The sequence below is a fragment of the Dromaius novaehollandiae genome, chromosome 1 (assembly GCF_036370855.1).
Source record: "Dromaius novaehollandiae isolate bDroNov1 chromosome 1, bDroNov1.hap1, whole genome shotgun sequence".
Taxonomy (NCBI): domain Eukaryota; kingdom Metazoa; phylum Chordata; class Aves; order Casuariiformes; family Dromaiidae; genus Dromaius; species Dromaius novaehollandiae.
In genome coordinates, this window is record NC_088098.1 from 121,333,368 (window position 1) to 121,358,195 (window position 24,828).

The 24,828-nt window shown below is 44.2% G+C and overlaps 1 protein-coding gene and 1 long non-coding RNA gene across 4 annotated transcripts in view; one reads left to right on the forward strand and one right to left on the reverse strand.

The window, feature by feature from the left end:
* LOC112996185 (uncharacterized) overlaps positions 1 to 12,368 on the forward strand; it is a 41,710-nt gene extending 29,342 nt beyond the window's left edge. For both annotated transcript variants that reach the window (XR_010392762.1, XR_003262372.2), the window contains exon 2: positions 10,921 to 12,368. This is a non-coding gene — a long non-coding RNA (uncharacterized LOC112996185). The remainder of the gene's footprint in view (positions 1 to 10,920) is intronic.
* Positions 1,339 to 24,817, reverse strand: RIPK4 (receptor interacting serine/threonine kinase 4). 2 transcript variants are annotated; one of them, XM_026121568.2, is made up of 8 exons: positions 24,569 to 24,817; positions 15,789 to 16,080; positions 8,155 to 8,303; positions 7,316 to 7,365; positions 6,051 to 6,209; positions 4,987 to 5,093; positions 4,222 to 4,483; positions 1,339 to 3,593 (listed from the first exon to the last, which is right to left on the reverse strand). In XM_026121568.2, the coding sequence occupies exons 1-8, from the start codon at positions 24,748 to 24,750 to the stop codon at positions 2,425 to 2,427; spliced, it is 2,370 nt and encodes a 789-aa protein (XP_025977353.2). In that variant the 5' UTR covers positions 24,751 to 24,817; the 3' UTR covers positions 1,339 to 2,424. The 2 variants fall into 2 exon arrangements, with proteins under 2 accessions (XP_025977353.2, XP_025977354.2); XM_026121569.2 differs by lacking the exons at positions 15,789 to 16,080; positions 24,569 to 24,817 and adding an exon at positions 9,845 to 10,923.
* Positions 24,818 to 24,828: the final 11 nt, after the last annotated feature.

Below are 24,828 nucleotides of genomic sequence, written 5' to 3' on the forward strand. Positions count from 1 at the left end.
AAGTACAGCTTAATAAAACAGATGACAATTTTATTGGTCTCAGAAGAGGTTGAAAGCAACAGTAGGAAAATTATGATTTTGTTTGTTTAATGAGAAGTTTCACTGTCATCTCCTTTAGGAAGCTCACTGTGACCTCCATACTCAGGTATAAAGTGTATTTCTTTGTAACCTCCACATATTGGCATGGCATTATTACCTACTCTCTAATATAGTTTCATTAGGCACACAGTGAACCGACTTGCATCAGCAGCAGTTTGCACCTATGTTCCCATATAAAGCGAGAAGCCCTATGCTGCAAGAAACTTGGTGTCAGGAGTAGCAAGCAGGTGCATAGAGGTACCTTTCCTGGATCCAGGAATAGTTTCAAACTGCTCACAGCACAGTTATCTGAAGTTGTGCACTACCTGCAGTCTGGCTGAAGGGCTTTTTGCATTAGCAGTACAGTCACTTTAACCCAGCATCCTCTCTTCCCTAGGACTGGAGCTCTTATGTGGTGCACAAAGTTTAAAGGAAGCAGAGAACAGGCAAAGGGGATGTCAAGCTTCTGACCTGTTTTAAAAGTGAGGTCTTTATTACAACAGACTCTGCTTTAAGATACGTCTGCAGCAGTAGGCTCTCTTATGCAGTCTCCCTGCAAGCACCATCCTTCTTTATTTATCGCCCTCAGCCACTATGATACCATCGTCAGTGGGAGGATGGTATTTTTTTAAGCAAGTACTGACTTTTAGGGGGGCTAGATTCCCATGGGAGCACTTTGGCTCCTAAATCAGATATTGAGGTAGCACTGGCATTCATGTCACTGCCACCAGGTAAGTGCAAAGAAGTCCAGAGAGCAGAAGCAGCTTTGCTGTCGGGGAAAGGTGAGAGCAAAGCAAGACACACTTGTGCTTGCCCTGTGGCATGTGTGGTGGGATGGCACTGCAGGGCTGGGGTAAGGCACCTGTCTGGGCAGAAGCCCACAAGTCAGCGCTTGGTGATGACAGGGAGGATGATATAGAAACATTCAATTTGCTTCACAATGGGAAAGAAAGCTAAACTCCCAGCTGCCATAGTAGCAGAAGAAAGCAGCACAGTTAAATATCAACAGTAAGCACATACATACCATGTTATGTGTTTTTTTTTTAATTCAGTCTACTGGTTTTCCTCAAATATTCTAAACACTTACAGCCCTTTCTACATTTCCAACTTAGTATCTAAAAGCTAAGGAGACTTCAGAAACTAAGGGTCTAGCCCTAGCATGTACAGTTCAACAGCTCTGGTTTTAACATCATTAAATACATCACAGTTGTAAAAGAAACTGAAAATCATTAATGAGCAGCAACATACAACACAGGCAGATATAGAACATAATCTTTTATTGATAATGGATCACATTTGAACTTTGAAAAGAACAAAATTAAAAGGTGTATTAAAACATACCCACTCTAAGCAATCTATTTTCTTCAGTAGAAAAAAAAGCATACAACTGATAGAAATACTATATACACAGTATATCAATCTAGTCATAACACAGTTCATTCTCTTTGGACATGTACTATGGCATGGTTGGTTTAGTTTTCTAACACGCCCCTCCAAATATTGTTTTGCAAATAGCTATAATGGTGTTAGAATATACCATCCACTTAAAGTCCAGTATGAATTCTAGTTAGTTTTTTTTTTTTAAATACAATAAACCACTAAGCACCCCTCATTTGACTTACTGATCTTAGTGTATAAACAAGATGGTACTGTCTGTGAATGTATCAGTACTGAGCTTGTGCTAAGCTATTTTTTGAATCTTTCCCTGGTGCAAATACCGATAGTTCCACTCAACCATTTTGAGCACACTGAAGTCTGTAAACCGTATTTCTCCATTAAACAGAGGAGTGCCTTCTGACACTGAAATTTAGCCAGCCTTCAGGGTTAAGTATATCCTAAACAGCCCTTTCCTTATCTCTTGCATTCATTTCAAGTAGATTTGTCTTCTGTTTATCCTACCATGGAGGCTTTAAGCCTAAAACATAAATCACTATAATAAACCAGAAATCCACTCCATCCTCTTTCTAGGGAAAATGAGAAGGCAGAATGCTAGTTTTCAAATTTGTGTGACATGTCCAAAAAAAAAAAAAAAAAAAAAGACACCAGTTGTACTCTCACATCATCCTTAGGAAGGGAGTATCATTATACAGACAGGGCAGACACTCAGAATGACCAATTCAGACCACAGTGTGGCAGACTCCAGCTCTTAGCCTTAAATTTAGCCTTAGTCCATGTGCAGGCTCACTCATACTCAAACACAAGTGGCTTCTGGCTGGCTGCACCTCAGTCCATTTGCTGACACCACTGATGAGTGGGCCATTGCACAGCTGGAGAAAGCTCCCAGGAGTCAAGCTCCAGCAGCTGCTTTGCAGCAGGTAGGAAGGAAGCAAGTTCTGTACCTTTTGTTTAAGTCTCACTTAACAACACAGTAACTGAGCTTTTACTGCTCTGCTGAGTGAGCTGCAGTGGGGACTGAAATGTGGGTCTTTGCAGCGCCCCATGCTTCAGAAGAACCTCAACTGTTTTTGTGTGGCCTCCTCTTGCAGCCAGATGAAGAGCTGTGAACCCTTCATTGTCAGAAACATTGATGTTTCCTGAACTGACAAGTTCCTCTACTACTTCAGAGTGCCCGTTTTCTGCAGCAAGATGTAATGCTGTCCTGTTTAAAGGGCCTCTGGCTAGAACATTGGCCCTTCCATCTATCAACAACTTTGTTGTTGCTAAATGGCCGCTGCGAGATGCCAGGTGCAGAGCAGAACATCCTTCTGCTGTTTGTGCCTCAATGTCTGCACCATGTTTAAGCAGCAGCCTCGATGTGCTTGTGTGGCCCGTTTCGGCAGCTACGTGGAGAGCAGTCTGCAAAAGCGCATTCCTTATGTTGACGTCTGACTCCAGGTCTATGAGAAGGCGAGCGACTCGGTAGTGTCCTCGCTGAGCAGCCAAGTGCAGGGAGGTCCTCCCATCCATGGTCTGCACATTCACGTTTGCACCTGGCTGTTTGGCCAGAAGCTTTACAAGGGGAAGATGACCTTGCCAGGCAGCATAGTGCAGTGGCACCCAGTCATCCTTTCCTTTGATATCCACATTAACGCCTCTTCTCAGCAGGATCCGCACGATATTCTCTTGGCCGTACTGACAGGCTATGTGGATGGGGGCTCTGCCTTCAAAATCTACCTCATTTAAGGATGCATTCTTATCAAGCAGCATTTTGGTGCTGAACTCATCCCCATTCTGGGCAGCAAAGTGAAGAGCAGTCCACTGATCCTCATCTTTGGCATTAACATTAATTTTCCTTGCCATAATCAGCTCCACAATGCTTTTCACTTTCTTCTCAATGGCTATGTGAAGAGGGGTGGATCCTTTATTGTTGGTGAGGTTAGGGTTAGCATTGTACAGGAGGAGCCATTTGACACATTCTTCTTGACCAGCTTCAACAGCCACGTGCAAGAGACTGGAGTTCCCATCTAAAACAATATCAACATCTTGAGGCTGGAGGATCTTCATCAGCTTGCTGGTGTCTCCAGATAAAATGGCCTCTGTTAGCTTCCTCTTCTGTATGTCTGTAGTTCCAATATCTAGATGGAAGAAGACACCATCACAATTTTGGCACTTGCAGAACCTTATTTGCCCCCATGTAACACAGCTGGTGGCTTCAGATGCCTATTCTTTGCAGTACTGAACTGAAAAAGGGGGTGGGGGGATGTTGGAGGTGACTTATTACAAGCATTCATGGGAGCTGCTGCCAAAGTAGCTTGAGTCTTCTCAAAATAGGTGCTGAAACTTGGGCTCAGTTTAACTGAGGCAAAGCCACAAGCTCAGTTGACCTGACCTGGCGATGGCTATAGTCCCACTCCAAGCAAGAAGCCGGACTAGATGATCTCCCATCCACCAACCTTTATATGACTGATTCTGCAATTGCTTTGATGGGAATTCCGGTTGTTTGGTTTCAGAAATAAATGAGATTTATTATTTCTCACTAGACCATGTTTGGGAACCACCTCATTCATTTTCTTTAAATAACTACCTCTGGTAAACAAATTCGTAGTGCTGACAGCAAGAGAAAGCAAGGCTAACAGCAATTTCCAGAATGCTATTTTTAATACGACTGCTCTCCAGCCCATGGACCACTATGCCCCAGCCCAAACAACTACAAAAAAAAGGGGGGGAGAGGGGGAAAACAAAACAAAACAAACACACACTTACCATTTCCTGAAGTCTCCCTTTCAAAGGAAAGGGAAAGGGAGCCTCTAGATGAAAAAGCTGAATCTACAGATGAAACTCCTGAAAGCCGCTTATTGTCATTGGACGCAAGTTTGGACTCAGAAGAACTGCGGCTGAGATCCTCAGGGACTTCCATAGTCTGAGAAATCCCTGAATCCAGCTGGGACAACAATTCTGAAAGACTGTAATCCTTAACTGATGCTGCAACAGGCTCCTGTTTTGCCTGGGATAGTGCAGCCGTTCCCTTCAAGAGAAGCACACAAGCATTTTAGAAAGCTCAGCAAGAAAAACAGAGCAAGAGGCTGCACAAGAGGAAGCCTAAGTTCATTAATTTGCAGAGCACTGTTCTTATTAAATGAAGCATAGTAACAAGGTCACTGAAAAGTTTCAGATGCAAGAGAGAAGCTTTCATCAGGACTCCACGCTGCTGCTAAAGCCACATGGTTCTTTTGTCTATAGCAATTTTTAAGATCAGTCACACCCATGTAGTTCCAGCCTTCACTTCCTAACTGTCCTGTTCTCCCTTAACGGTCTGAGGAGCCACTTGAGCTCAGTCCTGCACAATGGCTTTCCTGACCTGGTCTGTCACTTTTGCATTCCAATCCTTCACCAGGCACCACTTCTTCCAGGCAAGCAGGTGCCCAAAAGCATCAAAGAGAAGGTTGCTTGGGAAGTTACAGGTCACAGAAGACCCTGTTCCTTGCACAAACCTAGTGTGCTTTAACAGGAGGCAGAAAGAGAAAATACCTCAGACTGCTGCTCTGGGGAACTCTTGGTGTCCAGGTCCTGAGACAGCACTTCTTTGGTTTCATCTTCCGGTTTTTCACAAAGGGCCTCTGTTTCTGAAGTGATTTCTTTGAAGCAAGTAAGACAAGTTTTTAATAGCAAACTTCTCTGAGGTGTCCTGCTGCCTTTCTCTATCATTAGAGCTTAACAGCTTTGAGATACTGTTGGTGAAAGTTTTCACCACCCCATCTAGCACCACATCACTAAGTGCAAGTACGTAACTGAAAACAGAGTACATACCACTAACTGAACAGCTCATTTTCATGGTCGCACTAGCTTCACATGTAGCATCAATTAGATATTGGCTGCACTGAAAGGCTGTGAAATGGGAACCAGTCTGCTGCTAACTGTTTGGCAGACTCAAACATATATTTTAGAAAGATGGGCTCCCTCAGTCCCCATACTTTGGACAGAAAGGGGGGGGGGCGAGGAAAGAGGCAAAGTTCTCTGGTTAATGCTAAAATGAAGATACTTGGAGATAACAATTACTACATTCTTCTGCATTTGCAGAAGGATGCAAAATTGCATTTGTAACACGAGTGCTCAGGGTGAGCTGAAACCTTTGACTATGGTTGCCTTTTTTTACTGCCAAAAAAACAAGAAGAAGAATTGTTTTAAGAAAATTCAGTTTCCTGGCATACAACAGTACATTTCAGGAGCCAGGGCCTTTAATGCTTTGGTATGCTAAATAACACACCAAATCCAGGCTTGGCATATACCCTGATGCACACAATCAGAAATGAACCTAAACTATCTCCCCCAAGGTACTGGCTAAACAGATCAACTGGTTCAGCACAAGTCTTACCCTAACGTGTTTACATAACACTGTCATGGTCAGACTTGTCCCCAGATAATTCCTTCCTCTGCAAATGAATGAGTAGCCTGTATCATTGTCTCCACCACATAGCGAGCTCTATTTACTCTGTCACAAAGGTTCACAGCATTTACCCCAAGGATTAACAGAGTCCTGAGCAATAACATGACTCACAGAAGAAATGGGCAGGCAGGTTAGGAGGAAATCTTACCTTGAAATGTTGGCCGTTCACCAGGATCATCTTGCCAACATTTTTGCATCAGTTTGATCAAGTTATTACATGAATGAGGCCTGGATTTGGAAACAGCAGGTAGCTCTGGGCGGTGGCCTTTAACTACTTTTACCATAATATGTAAAATGTTGTTTTCCTCTGTAAAGTAAAAGCACACAATGAAGAACTCCCAGCAAAAGAAAGGATTTCTGTCTTTTCTAAGAGCATAACAGCATAATAGATTGAAACTTGTTTTTCATGTGTTTTCTACATTCAGAATACTTTCTTTATCAATGAGGGAAAAGCAGAAATTAAGTCTTATTCTCCCACAATATATTCAGCAATTCAGTAACATTTACTTCCAGTATATCAGTTAAATATCACTGTCAGTGAGCGACTGTGCTCTTTTTCTACTCATAGAAGAGGCTGAGCCAAAGGAAAAAGGAGGGGAAAAACAAACCAAAAAACCCCAGTTCTCTGCTAACCTCTCTCTACATTTTCATATCTTCTGTAAGAAAACAGGACTATGGATTTTATGTAGACCAGGTACCTAACCCTTTCATGAAGGTAAAGAAAGAACACAGAGCAAACAGTTCAGTACTGTGGCTCTTGACTCTGAAGTGAAGCATTGAGCTACATGGGATCTTTCGCTTGGAGAAAAATGAATAGTAGACTGTAACCTGCTCAAACATGTTTGCTATATACTTAGGGGAGTAGTCATAAGGAATAAATAACTGCCTGTAGATTGGTACACTTACTGTGCGGTAGAACAAGCCTTATTCTCACAAACAGGTTTTTTTTTTCTTTTTTCTTTTTTTTTTTAATAAAGCAAATCTCTACCCACAGTCTACAAAAACTACAGAACCTCTTTATAGAGTAGCTGTTCCTGAAGGCAGTGCAGTTGCCTGCCAGGTGGCTTTGCTCTACACTGTTCCTTGCAGGCCCCAAACATCTGTGAGAAGCCTGAGCAGGCCACACACTAATCTGGATCTGTGCAGCAAACTCCAGCAAAAGGAAAAAGAGGTGCAGACTGGGGCACCCTGTGACAATACAGATTTTGCTTTCACAGTGTAGGACAGAGGAGGGCTTAAAATATGACTTGAAATTTGGGCACTTACAAGTGCCCATTGTACAAGACATTAGAAATTTGGAAGAAGTGCATCAGACGTATCAGCTTGTAATCTCAGGCCGGTGAGGAGGGAAGTGTGCTTATCAAAGGGAGAAAGGAAAAAAGTTCTGACACAACCCATGTAAGTCAGACTTACCTGCAAAAGGCTTTTTCTGTGTAAGAACTCCCCAAATCACAATGGAAAAGCTACAAAAAAAAAAAAAAATTATTCCCAGAAAGCTTAAAAATTTCTCATAGAAATGTATTTTCAGTAGCTGTTTGTCCTTGCCTTTCATTTGTTCATCTAATTCAGCTGACAAACACACACAGCAAGATGCAGCCAAGAACCATGACTTGAAAGCCTAGATTTTTCAGGGAGAAACCTAAGGCAGTGAACATGAGGACTAGCTGCACACTGGTGGCCTCTTGGTTACATTTACTGACTGCTTTAAACCAGCACTAACAAAATCAGAGTGCAGCAGAGAACTATTGTGGATGTTACAATTTTGCACTGCAAGATGATCATAAAAAAAATGTGCATTCCATTTAGAACATTACATATCTTGCAATTTACAGCTATGATTTCCTTTTTCTAATAACCTTACCATGAAAAGAGAGCCAAAGACCTAGTGATGAAATCCACTAAAGTTTGCTAAGCATTTTGTCACAGATTCAACTTTCCAAGTAGGTCAGAATGTACCTATTGATGGGGAAATTAGAGGTGGGCAGAGTGCTTCCCATGCCAATTCCTAATAAATAAATGTTACCTGAAATTATTTCCATAATGCCCAAGACACCAAGATCATCTGCAGTTTGTTAAAAGGCCTCTACCCTGTAAAGACTTTGCATAAAGCAAAGCAAACATGAGCCTTTGCAAGATGAGGTTCAAACAGGATTTGGGGGTTTGGTGCTCAGTTAAGTTTTATAATCAGAAAAAAGACTGCTCATTTTACAGTATTACTTAAAGTGCTTTCAGGCATTCCTAAGTTAACTGACCTGTACACATCATGTTTGGTGTCAAAACACCTGTTTTTTTCTTTAATGCGTTCTGGAGGGAGGTATGCAATTGTGCCACACAAGCCATCCATGCTAAGGTCATGGGAATGGGACAAGCCATTGCACTTTGCAAGTCCAAAGTCAGAAATCTGCAAAAGAAAGAGGAGGAGGGTGGAGAAGTGCATGCTACCATTAGACTTCAGGGGAGTTAACAAAAACTTTCGTGGGGTAATGAATGACAGATGTAACAGTAAGATCCAATAAAATACAGTGAACTGCCATTCAGAAATACCAAGCTAAGAAAAAAAACTCTGGAAGCATTGGATATGGTAGGCTTTTCTTTAAAGTTAAATTTAAAAAAAAAACAAAACCACACACACACACACGCAGTTTTTGCAAGCAGCAGCTTGTTAGCCCATTACATGGCAAACACAATAAACAGTTGGACAATTTACTGTAATTTAAGACTAGTCAAATTTAGCTAGTGCAAACTGTAAGTTCATGCAATTACTGCCCCCACCACCACCCCTCTTTCCCTACGAAACATAACGTCGTGTGTTGAGTTTGATTGGAGTTCTGAGTGCCTGTTTCCAGGCTGTGACTTTCCCAACGAGCGCAAGGGAAACGCTCTTTTAGATATCACTGTGTTACACTGGCTGTGCCAACACGGACTAATTAAGCCTAACACCAGAGGCACAAAGCAGGAGAGGAAAAAAAAAAAGAAAAAAAGAAGGCAGGGAATTCTTTTTGGCAACTAGCAGATGTAGCAAGTTGGTGCAGTGATGCAGTGAACACAGCTGAAATGAACAAAACAAGTGACAGCAAGTTTATAAAAAGGAAAACACACCTCCACTTTAATTTGAAGTGTCAAACAAATATGCATTCATTTGCTCTCGAAGGCATACCAATCATCAAGCAAACAGATAGGCAAGGAATTTCCTTTGTGTTACTTATTTCCCACTGGTCAAAAATGTCTATTATGCTAAGTGGAATTTTCAAGAAAAGTCAAGCCTTTTTGGAGCACTCGGCCCACTGATTTTTGTCTATATGCTAGATAAACAGACAAGATTCCCCCACACACATACCCCCAAAACAGATCTAAACATCCTTTTTATCTAATAAATGCATAGGTTTTTCAGTGACTTATTCCCTTAGCACCCTTTTGATCTCCACAGCTTCTCCTTTGAGAAAGTTCTCCCTCAAAACAATATGGCATAATTAAAAAAGATTTTTTTTTAAATAAACAGGCTCCGACTTTATGGTTTCAGAAGTTTCTCTCTAAAGATACTGCAAAGCTGGTTGTAACATGCATCAGTCATTGTAAAGAGAGAAAACCGCAACCACCTTCAGTCTCCCGGAGAACAGGCAGACTACGCGGCCACCACTCGTCCAATGCCAGAAATCTTCTTTTGTCAGAAAACAAACAAAGCACCCACACAGCTTTGGCAGGAGCTTCCCCTGGCAGCAGGGAGCTGAAGGGAGGCGAGCTTAGAAACTGCACAAGTCCTGTATCCCAGCCCACGGGTGTATCCAGCCTGTTGTCCGCCTGTATCTTAAATCTGTAGGGTAATGTGGGAATGACCTGAGGAAAACAAAGCAAGGCAATCCAGGAGCCCTCCCTCTCCCAAAGCATCTGGAGGGGTAGTTTCTCCTGCCTGTAGGGTTACGCTCTCGGAGTGGGATTGCTAACCTCCTCACTGAGCCAAGCACTGGAGTCCAGGAAAGTTTCGAGCAGGCAAGAGAACCGCATTTGCAAGCCAACTGCCCTGCAGAGGACCCAACCGACTGCCCTCCGTAAACGCTGCAGGAGTTTTGGGCGCTCAGTGCTCCCGAGGACAAAAGCGCAACCCCAACATCACACAAGCCCTTCGTGTCAGGTTAATAAATGATCCAACTGTTTCAAGTCTGAGCAGATCTGACTTGGCAGAGCATGACTATCCTTTGATTAACACAAAGTAGAGAATTATATACGTCTGAAGAAACCCATATGGCATGCGGGCATAATTAAAGCAATACACCTTCCTCCTTGACTAAACAACATCAGGTTTCCTACTGTGTAAGTTAAGCAAAAAGATGAAATACAGAGAGCCCATTCAGTGACGCTCCTGTGTTGAGAAAAACAGCCACCAGCTGTGTTGCTTGAATCTTTCGGGCGCACAAGGCTAAACACACTAGATGATTGAAAAGATCTCATTCTGAGCCTGAAAGCCAGAGAAACAGCCAAGGTGCAGGGTACCCTCTCTCACCAGGCTAGCGAGAACTCTAGTTTTGTGAACCTGCTCCGATCCTGGGTGAAGGGTTAGGTTTTACATAGATTAAAAGGAAATTCATCTGTACAGCTGAGCTTCAGTCGTGTCAAATACTGCAGAAAGCACTGGAAATTAAAGCACTGCCTCTTTCAGACTGCAACAAAAGAATAAGGTTCTGAAGGCAGCTTTTGTGGGTTTCACTAGTTCCTTCAGGGTAAATTTTCCACACTACCTGGGGTATTAGTCATGCAGTTTCTTTTAACATCAGTGGGAATTGTGCAGTGGGTGGAAACACAGCCATTTAACTGATGTGTTTTCCCTTTAAATTGCTTGTCATGTACCTAGCTGAGGCTGGTAAACATCGTGAACACAGAGTGCCTGTACGTGGGTAGCATGGCCTCTTCTTCCTTGATGTCTCTTCTAGCTGCAAAGCTATGGGGCAGCCCTCTGCAGCCCACCTGAGTATCTGTCCTCCACCACTATCAGACAGAAGCCCTAATCTTACTCCTAATTCTAGTTACTTCAGATGGATCCCGTCAGCACAGTCCAGAGGAGCCACAGAGGCGACAGACTGCTTCACGCAAAACATGCAGTGAAGAGGTAGGAAGAAGAGAAGAAACATTGGCCAAAGCCCACACGGACAGTGGGATTGTTCGTGTTCAGACAGCTCACGCAGGCTCTGCTTTTTAAAGGTATGAAGGAGGAGAAACACGTGAGTAGCAACGGGGGAAGAGAGCTGTTTTCCTTCGCACATCACAGCAACGCTTACGGCAAGATTCCAAAACCTGAAGATGATTTTTCCATAAAACTTTTTTTCATATAATGGATAATGCTGTGTACAGGCATTTCTGTTTCTGTCACTTACAGATGTTTCCATTCTAGTTTGTAAAAACACCCTCACTTGCAAAGCTTTAGATATTTGGGCTTGTCAAATTATTTTTGGAGCTTCTGTAGAGACAACATTTTTTTTTTCTTTGTAGCAGATATGTTCAAGTAACTACAGTGAGCAGTAAAGCCAGCTATTTCCAAACAGTGCAGGGATCTAGCTCCCAGAAACAAAAATACTACTTGGACAGTACTTTCAATGATGGCTCCTAACAGGCCATCCTAACGTGTGCATTTAGCTTCTAATCCTGCATGTTATTTTTCTGCAAATAAGACTCAAAAGTCCACTGCACTGGACTCGGGGATCAGGTTCACCAAAAGGTTTGCTTCATCAAACAGATAACATAAAGTGGTCAGATTAATTTTTAATCTCTGTGGGCGGGCATATCCAGTGTTTGTCTCCGTCCAAAGTCTCTGCACACTCAGATATTGAGAATGCCACCACATTTATCTATGTCCTTTCTTTTGGAAAGTTTTAGAAGACTTCAATGGGTTACTGATTTGAGGTACTAGAAATTAGGAAAAAAAAATAATTCCCCTGATTTCAAGCGAAGACACACCTAGCCCCTGCGCTTCCAACAGGTATCTTCACTTCGGTGTTTATGAACGCACTTTGGTTAGTTACAAAAACAATGTTTTCTGAAGCAGCCTGTATTTTCATCCTTTTCTAACTCACTCTGAAATATTAACTCCTCAAAAACCTGTTTCAGGTCCTACTGTGATGTTTACAATGCTCTTTTCAGAAGGGACAGAGACCAAGGCCACAATCAAACATCCACTGAAATACAGCACAGATCTGCACTACCGTAACAGGGACAGTCTTGTTCTCGGCTCTGTGCCACCACTAGAGGATGGATCAAGGTGAAAATCAGCTTTGCTGGTTGGGATTAAAGAGCTGTGTAATGACAGCTCCATGCGGAAACTGTGAACAGAAGGGGTGGGAAATGGGGAGAAGGGACACACAAGACAACAAAGCTCAGTTCTCATTTCTAATAACAAGGGAACATTTGCAGCTTATGAGAACGTGGCTGTGTTAACTACATCAACTACTCTAATAAAAGAGAGAACCTGTCTTTACCAGCCTGGCCTCTGGGTATGACTGTGACCTACCACACGTTAAGAAGTTTTCTGAGAAGCGTGGATTTGCAGGCTGACTAATCTTCTTCTTATTCCAAACTCTGGAAATTTTGAAGTTCTTTCTTTGGAAAAACTACATAAAGGTGAACACCACAAAGGCAACTTATCCATGTTTAGTAAGATCTCCAGCACAGTACAACACAACACAGCACAGCATTAAACTTCACACTGGTTTAAATGGGAACGGCAGGGTAAGAAAGCAACCGTGGCGAGCTGAAAGCAGTGCACAGCTGAGACCAGCTCATCCTGATTCAAGATCTATAAAGCAAAATCTGAGAGATGGAAAATACATACTTGCAAATCCCACCAATTACATGACAAGAGGAGGAACTGCAAATACCAGGCAGGATAGTAAGAGAAACAAGAACCTATAAAAACGCTTTTCCCCAAAGGTATTAAGTGGCAGGCTGACTTCATTTTAGAAACCTGAACAAAAAGTAGCACTCGGACATGACATACTGAAGATAAGAAACCTGCGATGTAGTAACACAGAGAATATGTGGGCATGGTAGCTCGCAACAAGCTAGGATACAGAGATTGCTGCATATGGGGGCTGTATTCACCCACAGAGAGCCCTGGGGAGAGATCACATCGGAGCAGGGAATTAGCAAACTAAGAGCCTGTGAGGGCAGCGCTGGAAGGCAGCGTTGCTTCCCCATCAGCTCCCTGCAAGTGACTGCCACAGCGCAGGGAGCTCAGGGGAGAGGTCCACAACTTGGACAGAGGAGAGGAGGGCCGAACAACGAGAGCTCACCTGACACGGTCCGGTTAAGCAAAAGCTAGGTATTAAACAGTCCAGAAGTATTTCAAGGCTGCATATATGAAACACTATCGAGAAGGGCAGGGAGGACCTTGTGAATACAAATGGAAGCAAGAAATTGAAAATAATGGGCAGGGGGAAGAGCCTGATCCCTCCCAGCAAAGCTGCCCGCCATGGAATAATCCAACCAAAGGAAACCACACAGCTTAAGGCAGCTGAGATGGACCAGGACATGGAGAGGGGGGAGCTCCCAGCTAAGGCTCCTTTCAGCACTGAGGCCCACCACTCGTAGAGGAGCAGGCTCATATGCATACATCCTACGAGAAGCAACAAAGCCTTATCTTAAATAGAAGTTATACATATTTATATGTATGTAGTTAAAACAGCCAAGGAACCCCCCAAGATGCCTTTGAAAAAAATTAACACACAGCTATCTACGTCCCTGCTCTGGCTAACCCCATGCTCTTAATCATCCTCCCAATAAACAAAATTCAGCACAAACCCTTATGTAATACACAGGAGACAGCTTTATGATATGGAGGCACCCACTTAACGATAAGTTCTGTACAACACCACTGCGTTAGTTATCGTCCTCACTCGGGGTTTTAAAGTAAGTGTTGTGCTTGTAAAAGAAGAAGGGCGTGTTTCCATTTAACTAGCAATAGGGCACAGAAGCATTTCTAATGTACTCCACTGGAAGACTGTTTCCTGGCTCAAGGGCAAACAGTTTATAAAAATCCTCCCTACCTCCAAACTCTTCTTTCGCAGTCTGCAACATCTCTTCACTCACTTCAGGATTCTATTACGGACAGGTCACCTACTAAATTAACACTAACATTTTAAAAGTAAAAACACTTCAATCACCAGCTTCATTAGCCTTCCAGCAAGAAAATGCACATTAAGTCAAGCTGCAGGTCTGAAATTTAATTACAAGTTTCGCATAACACAGAAAGAAGGTTTGGGGCCACATTTTTAAAGTGAAGGCCCCTCACAGAATATGTACCTCTCTTAGTTTGCACGTAGGTTCGTATGTCTGCGTTACTGCTTGGAGGGGTTTTCAAGATGCCTGCAGATCTAGAAGACTGCTGAAAAATCATTTGGGCTAAACCATTCTTTTCTGAACTTAATGAAGAAAGTCTGAAGATCATCATGTGTTTCATATACAGAGCAAGTAGTAACTATATTCAATGTCAAAAATGACCTCACCAGAGATTCATTTTTACATTTCATACTTTGCCCCCTTGTCTTACATCACCATCCAGATATAGGCTGCACGGTAGTCAGAACATCAGGTAGCATTTCAACTTCCTGAAAAAGTGAGAAAAATACAGCCTTCATATCTTGGCTTGTGATGAGTCAAAAATTAGGAATTTAAGAAGTTATGCAAGCAAGCACAAACTTCAGGTAAATAAATATTTAGCAATGGCCTCTAAGCAATAATGTATGAGAATACACTTTTAACAGCTCAGACCCTGATGATGTTCTGGTAACAGTACCACTGACTGTCAATAGTTGCCTCATATCTCTGGAAGAAAATCCTCCTAAAAATAAACCACCAAAAAGGCCTAGTGAAAAAGCTGAGACTTTGTCTCAGGCCTGACTTCTTTAGGGAGATGCTCCAACCCTCTCATAACATCAGTAGGGGCATTTTCCTTTTCAGAAAACTTTATTTTTAGAATGGTACAGCAAGATCAAAGCCGTTTGGCCAGATTGAGGGGGAAAAGAAACAGAGAGCAAACATATGATGACACTGATAAAAATCTGTAAGACAACCACTTGTGCCAAGTTATAGCAGCCGGCAGCATGATTAAACCAGAGTTCAAAGGTTAAAAGCTTCGCCACCAATTTGAGAACACTTGGGGGGGAAAGACAGATTCCAGTCCCTCTCCTCCCCAATAGGAAGAATCAGAAAGCATGCACAATCTCCTTAGCCCAGCTGTCAAAGCAGAATCTCACAAGAAAAGGCCATCAAATTTGCTAGCTTGCTCTGGAAACTAATAATGAAAAGAATTTGATGCTGACAGAGCCATAAAAAATTCCTTGATTGATCTCTGGTAGGCATAAGCAGTCAGGACAGAAATACTTTTTCATTGTATATGCTGTAAGCGAATGAAAGGAGAAAATAACTTGCTTCTGGCAAGGCTCTGCTTCCCTGGACTCCAGCTGTAAACTAGATTTGGGCATTTAATACAGGGCACAAGGCAGGAAGACATAGAACGAGGTTGCCAGTGTGAGCTGTAGAAATGGCATAGATGATTCACATTGCTTTTCTCTCCCTGTTGTCACCTGTTTCATGACACTACAGCAAGGAAATTTAAAACAGAACCAATGAGGCCTCAAAGCCAAAGGCTGCTACACTACCACCCTCCTGAAATTTCAGAAGAGTTCTCATGAGCTCCGCACTCTACCTCTATTTACATATCAAAGCGGTGCATAAATCAATCAGAAAAGTGTCGGGATTGGAGGGGTTGGGGCAGAGGGAAGGATTTTTCCAACTCAAAAGGAGTATTTCTGGTTTCTCTCAGGTCTTTGAGCTTGGCAGGAGCCACACAGGAATAGACAGTACCAGAAACGGGTGCTTGGCACAGAGTGCCCGGACATACCTTGACATGGTAGTGGGCATCAAGTAGGATGTTTGCAGGCTTGAGGTCCAGGTGGAGCAGCGGAGGGGACATACAGTGCAGGAAGTTCATCCCCACTGCTGTCTCGTGGATGATTCGGAAGCGCAATTCCCAAGGCAGCGGTTCAGAAGCCAGGAGCTTTTCCAGAGATCCTGTTTCCATGTACTCCATGACCAAGCCAACCGGCTCTTTACAGATGCCATAAACAGGAAGGATATAGCGAAACTTTGCCATTTCCATCTTCCTGGCTTCCTCCAATAGCTCCATACGCTCCCTGAGTAAAAGAGAACATACGGTGAAGCATGGAGTAGCTGCTTCCTCCTCCCCAAACATGCACTGAACATTTCATTTTCTATGAAAATGAAAAACAAATTTCATGATCATCACTTGACTGAATCACACTACATCTCCAGCCTATATCCCAGGAATACTTTCGCATTTACTACCTCTATTTTATGCTTCTAATGATAGGCAGCTCACAGCTGCTGAACCACAGGTAAGTTGGACACTCCAACAGTGCAAATACCCCTAGCGTAAAGCCCGTCTCTCCACTTTGATGTTTATGCTGTTCTGTTAAAAACAAGATGTAATGGCCAGATTTACCACTGCCGTAACTCTCTGGGCTAAAGTCATTAGCTTTTTGTGAGTCAGAAGACTGCATTAATCAGAAATGAACATGGACAGCATTGCTTCAGCTGCCCTGCTGACACAGGCTACCTATGTGTAGACCCAGGAGTTGGGAGAAGAATCCCCTGGACTCGTTATTTAGGAGAGAAAGTTTTCCACTGTAATTTAATGGACACAGCAAAAGCCTCCCTTTCCTCAAAACCCAGATTTGATAATCTCTATATTATGTTCACTCAGCTCTAGCTAACACTGAAAATCCCCAACCTACAATTTTAGGTTATGTAACACATCCAGAACTGGCACATGGACTGAGCATTCGCAGGTTGTTTACAGGTCACTTCGAGTCTGACCCTGCAAAGTGCCAAGCATTAGTCAGTCCAAGATGAAGCCTCCCAGGTCAAGACCCTTAATTGCAATGTCTTCTTTCTGCACTTCAAGCACTGCCTTCCTGCTGCAACAGTCCAGGAGTATGTGGAGCCAAGTTCAAAACACGAAACAATCGTCTCCTTCCTAGGCCTACTCTACTTCTGCACCCTCAAAGAAGGGGCACACATGACAGGTGAAAAAAGGTTCAGATACAGCATTAATGATGACAGGCAGTACACAGGGCAGTTTTGGGTCACAAGTACCGATACATCACAGTTGCCTCCACCCACCAACTAACCCAACAGGACGTAGGGAGGTCAGATATATAATATTCCCTACACAGAAACTCTCTTATTACATGACGGCTCTTGTAACACACCTGAGGAGTAGAAACTAATACAGAACAGAGGAATCTCCCATTCCCATGCACCCACCTGAGTGGGTGAACCTGAGGCCTGAACAACCCAGGTGATCGCACACACCGCTGTGCCGGAAGGCCGACTGCAAAAAAGGACCCTCAGTGCTTCCATGCTGCAATTTCAGGAGCCATCATTTAACCCTTAAACTAGGCCTGGAGGCTCAGCTTTAAGGTTACCAGGATCCCAGCTGTCTGCTCTCAGTGAGAGGCAGGAAGGCATTCTGCTTTGCCTTTTGTGGGAAATTAGCCCAATCAAGGTTAAAAAAAATGCAGTCTACTGCATTTTCTACTAGAAAGCCTGACTAGCTCTAGTAGTCTGCAGCAATCTGGTACAATTAACATTAGTGTTAGAAGTGAATTTAACCTAGCATGAAGAAGCAAAACTACTTCAGAGGCAAGATAAGGCTGAAAAATTATTTAAGAGGGTAATACGAAATATTGGCGAGGGAAAGAAGATAAGAGAGATATTTCCTCCCTATTAACCGTGTTAGCTCCTGCTGCTCCCTACAGCAACTTTCTTGTGAAATAATTACCTTTGTAGACAAGAACCCAGTTTGCTCTTTGGCATGCTGGAAGGGAGCGCCTATGAATAACACAACCAACTCCTTGCCCCCAAGCCACATGCATAGCCAGCATAATTCATCAGGCTTCAGCGAGCTGAGCTCTGGAGTCAGAGATGTAAAATACCTGTCTGAGCCCTCCAAGGCAAAGCAAGAACCCAGCAACAGCTTAAATGTAACCAGAACCATTAGACTCCCAGGGATGGAGTTCCCGGGCTAATGAAGGCCTTAGAAGGCATCACCAAAATCAGAGAGATCTCCTGCTCAAAATGGGGCATTTTCCCTAGCAAAGAGAGAATTTCCAAATATAACAAAACAAAAAACTCCTTTTTCCAGCTTGGACCAGGCTCTTCTATTACTTAATTTATTCACTCAACTAGCATACAAGAGCCCTTTTTCTAATCTGCCTGACAAAAACAAACAAACAAAAAAAAACCCCACACGCAACAAATACCACCTTGAACATCTTTCCAGATCCAGAGTACTCAAAATCCAAACAGCTAGTGATCTGATAGAGCCACTGTGGCAGGGTATAAGTAACCCTGCCAATTTTCAAACACTGGTCCCCTCACCTTTAGAGGGGGGGGAAAAAAAACAGAGCGCCAAAAATACAACTTAGCCATGTCCTGAAATGCATTTACATCAATTCTATTAACACAAACAACACTTTAAACCAAGATCTTCTCCATCAGACAAAGATGAAAGGTCTTTTACCTTTCCTTTTTACTAGTGCAAGGCACGACTGGCAGTCAACGCAATCTTAGGTGCTCTCAATGTGCCTATCACCTCAATATGCAAGTGCTAACGCTACAACAAAGGATGCTGTAGATATCACTGAAGTTAAGTTTTAACAGATCAAAGTATGTTTTTCTTACACTGCTCAGTTACTCATCGCGCTTATAAATTATGCCACACTATCACTAAGGAATAGTTTCAAAAGCACCAAAGGAAGAAAAAGATCCTTATGAAGTTGAATTCTGAGGTTTTTCCATCAAGGAGTGTAAGACTAGCCTCTGTTCATTTGCAGTTTTAATACAGGTTTTTTGTTTAATATCTACATGATTAAAGAGTCAGAATTATCTTCTCTAAGCATAGACCTAGGGATGTATACCCTTCCCCAGTCCAATGCATAACAGCATTAGAGGGCAGGAGAAAGAGACCTAGCACTGGGTTCAATGCCAAACAGACTGTCACAGAGGGAAGACAATATAACCAATCAGCCATTTTCAAAACAATTAGAAAGATTACATAAATTAACATGTGGGACCTTTGACATCCCTGACACATCTGTCTGCTTCTGAAGTCAGATTCTGTAATCCAACTGATGTTGCTTCATTCTATGGCTTCCCCTGGAGAGATAAGGGACTTACGCCTGTTCATCGCCTCTCTCCCAACAGACCACAGCCCGACTCATACCACAAACCCTGCTACAAGAACAGCGAGAATGATGACTGCATCCACATTTGCACGTCTCCAGTTTTTATGCCCTGAAGACTATGCTGTCTGTGGAAATACATAACTTTAAATTGACAAGGTGCAGTTTTACGTTCCCCCTGCCAACACACATACATACCCTCCATGGAGTTTGAAACAGGAGTTTAATTGTTCCAGGGAAACTCAAAAAAATCTGGTAAGTGCTAATGGAGCAATTTCCTTGAACCATCTTCAGAAGCAGAGCAGCCAGACTTCCCTCAGCCTAGGAGAGATCCAGCCTGGCAAAGCTCCTCCTACACCACTCTCTAGCAAGAAACGCTAGACTACTGGTGATGGAGATAACCGTAAAAGCAGGACACTCCTGTGTTTTGTCAGGAACCCTTTTCACATGCACGAGAGCAGACATTTAAGCACATACTATGACTTCTACTGAGCAGTTCACAGCTTTAAAATGGATTTTTACACTACTGCTCCTCAGAGAAGAATGTGAACAAGACAGAAAAAACACTGTTTTGTCAGGAGAAAATGCGTTGGGGGCCAAAATATGGGGGAAAAAAGATCTCTTCTTTCAGGTCAACATAGATCCCCCGACCTGCTAACAGATCTCTGCCGCAAGGTAATCACAGCCCTGGTATGACAGGATTACAGGTTCACCAGGACAGTTAGGGTCTCCCCTACTCTTTAAGGAGTGCAAGGTGAGTATTAAGTTCTACCTACACATCCACTGCCTGACAGAGCAGGCATTCATTCACCTTGGTCACCTACCTACTACATAAATGCAGCATCTGCTAACAGCAAGATATTTCTAAGTCCTACTAATCCAGGTCCTGCAGAAGGATGTACAAGCAAGGTTTGGGTTTTTTTTCCCCCCGCCTCAAATCAAGATATCATACCTATCCTCCCCCATACGTTGTAGTCACCCCCCAGTCACTAATGCCTCTTTGTCAAGAGCCCTTTTGGGAACTATTACATCGCTCATGCTCACTATGGTCTGTACATGTTCATATGTATATATGTATTTGTTATGTTCAGCCATAAGAAACCCACACGACTTCCAAATGGCTCTCTCAGAGCTTGCCACTCTTTTTTTTCCAGATCAGACTTCCATTCCAGCCAACAGGGCTACAGAAAAAAGTTTGCTTTCTCCACTGCAAGTCCTGCAGGGTAGCCTTCTCTGCCCTTCCGGCTCACACACACTTTTCTTCAGGCTTATATTGAACATCCCCTGCATTCTCAGGGGACAGAAAGTGGGAGCAAATAAAGTGTTAGAAATGGAACTTGGCTCAGTAGTCTTGGATTTAAAGGTAAAAACACTTCTGGCTGTACTTTCAGTTTTTTTTCTCCTTGAGGCCATCTTACCAAGGGAGCTATTCCAAATCTCTTACTGTCTGCAAAAACACAGTAAGAGAGACTACAAAGCACTGCCACCTCCAAACCATTACAAACAGGGTTTTAATGTGATACCAAACAAATAAAAACAATTTTGTGTTACTCAGCCAGTGTTTCCGATACCAGTGATAATTATTCCAACTCTGCTGTTTTAGGGGGTTGCAACAAATGGCTAGTCCAGGTAACCTCCTCGATTAACAATTTCATTACATAAGCTAGCTATACAGCTAGATCAGCTCAGACAACCTGTGAACTGTAGAGAGTGCTGTATTTTGTGTGGCTCCCCCACACTGGAATAGCACAACTTTCTTACATAGAAAAGTTTCAGATGAAAAGTCTCTCTCCTTTTTTTTTTTTCTTTTTTTTTTTTTGGGGGGGGGGGGTTACAAACTACCAAAGGGGATTTTAGTAGAGCAGCCTAAGAATCAAAGGGGAAGCACATACAAATTCAGCTTTGTTCTATTTTGCAGAAACAAGCCTTTTCAAAAGGCCAAGGACCCCCAACACCCAACTTTTAACATAAGCAATGGTGTTTAAATAACACCCTGAAGCATCTGAAACCCAAAAAGCTGCAGTAAAACAGCAAACAAACATTTCAATGACTGAACTGTCAAAACTAGCGACAAGCTGCAGGAGCCCCGTGTCCTCAGAGTTCCAAAACTCTCAAGCCAGTTTTGTTTACTGAACGTCTTCATGTTCATAGGATCCCTCTAATATCTGCATGCCTTGTAACCATTGAAAGACAAGTGGTACTCAACTGCATGTTGAATATTAATATAGAGATTTCATAGCAGCTCTTGAACTTAATTGTCCATGTCACAACACATGGCAGCATCACAGAACGGTTGAGGTTGGAAGAGACCTTTAGAGATCTAGTCCAACCTCTGCCCCTACTCAAGCAGGGTCACCTAGAGCATGCTGCCCAGGGCCCTGTCCAAACAGCTTTTGAATATCTCCAAGGATGGAGACTCCACAGGCTCTCCGGGGAACCTGTTCCAGTGCTCAGTCACCCTCACAGTAAAAAAGTTTTTCCTTATGTTCAGACGGTGCTTTCTGTGTTTCAGTTTGTGCCCACTGCCTCTCGTCCTGTCGCTAGGCACCACTGAAAAGAGTCTCACCCCATCTCTTTACACCCTCCCATCAGATATTTATGCACGTTGATAAGATCCCCCCTCAGTCTTCTCTTCTCCAGGCTAAACAGGCCCAGCTCTCTCAACCTTTCCTCACAGGAGAGATGCTGCAGTCCCTTAATCATCTTAGTGGCCCTTCTCTGGACACGCTCCAGTAGCTCCATGTTTCTCTTGTATTGGGGAGCCCAGAACTGGACACAGCACCCCAGATGTGGCCTCACCAGGGCTGAGTAGAGGGGAAGGATCACCTCCCTTGACCAGCTGAGAATGTTCTTCCTAATGCAGCCCAGGATACCTTTGGCCTTCTTGGCCAAAAGAGCACGTTGCTAGCCCATGTTTAGCTTGTCCACCAGGACTCCCAGGTCCTTCTCTGCAGAGCTGCTTTCAAGCCTGTTACCACAGTGTTTACTGGTGCATGGGGTTATCTCTCCCTAAGTGCAGGACTCTGCACTTCCCTTTACTGAACGTCCTGAGGTTCTTCTCTGCCCACCGTTTGCCTCAGACTCTAAAAATTAACTTTTGGGTACATTTTCTGCAAACTTCCAAGAAAAACAGAAGCAGCAGAGGATCAAGTATGTGAACGGGACCTATTTTATAATATTTGTCTTCAATATGAATTTATACGTTAAATAAATTTGATTTATATCAGCTTTGAGGCACAGTGTCTACTTTGGGGGGAAAAATATCATTTCTAAACATATTCTGCAAATGAAAAGTGTAGTAAATGTTCTGGCTTATTTTTAAGAGGCATTTTCATTTTAACTGAAAAAAATAGTTCACTACAGTAATTTTTGGATAGGTCTCAATAACTGTCATCTGAAATCTACTTTGAAGCTTTAAGAAAGTTAGGAGGGCTTGCAAGTTACCCAAAACACTCTCTACAAATTTGACATCTTTTCCATTTTGTTCACAGACAGCCCAGTCACCCTGTGTATGTATGAAACTCTCCCTTCTCTCTTTTAAAGAGGAAACATTTCATCTCACCTGCTCTGTTACATCAACCATGCCTACAGCAAAGCCAGCAATTCAGGTAATGGGCAAGAGGTTCCCCTACCCTAGTAAACTTGCAGAGGTCAGACTTATAACCATTTTCAGTCCTAGGACCAACTTATCTTCTCCTCTTGCAGGAACTGCAACAAGGGAAACCTTTTGTGACCAAACCATCCCACATCCCACTCCAAAAATGCACTGCAGAATCGGCTTGAGAGTTGGCAGAGTCCACAGAGATCCAGGTGGAACTGGAAGGGCTCCATGAACACGACCTGGACACGTTCACTTCCCTCCACACAAACGCTGACCTGCAGGGAGGTTGCTACTCTCCTTTGAAACAGACAGATGCTTCTAAAGATGCCTCTGATGACCTTCCTCTCCTAGGAAAGGGCAGACCCCCCCCCAATAGGCCCCATCACATGCAGACCACGCGGCACAGCGTAGCTGACTGTCCTGTCTCCACTGTGCGCCATGGCTAGCTGCAGAGGGAGACAAGCTGAAAGAGGTTCTCACCATGGAGTATCTTTACCAGCAGCATGAAATACAGCTCCACACAAGACTACCCAGTGAAGATATGTTCAGCACAGGTGGCAGGGAGAAACACTGGCCCTGAACTGAAGCCAGAAAACATCTCTCCTGGCAAGTCTCCTTTCAGCACCTGGTCCTGAAAGACAGCACAGCCCGGGGCTGCGGAGCGCACCAACCACTCCCCATCGCCGCAGGACTTGCCCCACCGCTCACCACCCCCATCCACCACACCGGAGTCTCAGCATGAAAGGGTGACTGCAAATGCAAGGTAAAGGGCTCGCTTTCCCCATGGCAGGGAGCTCGCTGCGGTGGGACACCACAGGCCTGAGGAACCCCCAGATCCCATCCTGCATTTTCACTCCTTCGATGGACTCGGGAGCCGCAGCAGGCGCAACGCTTTCGCACAAGCCGATACATGCACAACCAGGGCAGGGCGAAATGCTTCCCGAACAGCTCTGAGGAAGCAGGCAAGACCTCTGCTGCAGCGGAGCGGTGGCTGTTTCCAACCCGCTTCCAGTGGCTAAGCAACACAGTTGATCCTTGAGGGTGGCCAGCCCCAATATGCACAATATAACTAAAGGTGTGGGTCTGGGCTTCACTTCAGTGTGACAAAGGGCACGTTTGCCTCGGGAATATTTAATTGCGGGGCTGTCTTTGTTGCGTTTAGTCACACTTCATACGCGTTGCTGTCAGTAAACAGGGCTACAAGACAGGCTGCAGCTACAGTGCGCCTGCCTCATTTGCGTGGGGCTGGGTTGGCTTGTTGTTTTTCAAGTGTACTCCTAAGATCTGTGACTCTGGGCTACATCGCTTGTTTTGTTTCTTAAAAATAAAGTTGCATCGGCAGGGCAAGCAGTACTGTAACCTAGTTTGGCCTCAGAAGTGTTTGAACTGCTCTCAGGTGCAATTACCCACATTTGCATGCCTTCTGTAAGCTGAGCCAAAAAAAAGGAAAACAAAAAACAAAAAAATCCCTGAGCTCTTTAGTTCTCCCCCCAAAGCGGAGGCAGACAAGTCGTGTCATATTAACTTGCTCCGTGTTTCACCGCGCTGCACTGAACCCGCCAACACACACGTCTCCGGCTACTCGGGCACGTGAAAGCGCTATGTTTTGGTTACCGCAAGCCTGAGACGTGCAGCAGGGCAACCCGTGAGCGCTGCTGCAGGACAGCTCGGGGGCAGCCGGGATCCTCCCCGCACGCCGCCACTCTGCGAGCGCCCCTGCGCGCGCACGAGGCTGCTCCGAGCCCGGCCCCGCCGCCGGGCGGCGAAGCCCACGCCGCCGCTGACAGCCCCGGCCCGGCCCGGCCCATCCCTTACTTCTCGTCCACATGGAGGCTGGGCGAGCACTTGATGGCGAGCCACGTCTTCCAGTGGAGGTGCCGCACTTTGTACACCTGCCCGAAGCCGCCCGAGCCGATCTTCTCCCAGCTGCCGAACTCGCCCTCCTCGAAGGCTCTCAGCAGCCCCACGGCCCAGGGGGACCCGCTCTCCCGCGCCATGCCGCCCCGCCGCACGGCACGGCACAGGCCGCCACAGCACAGCCCGGCTCGGCTCGGCGCAGCACTGCACAGCGCCGC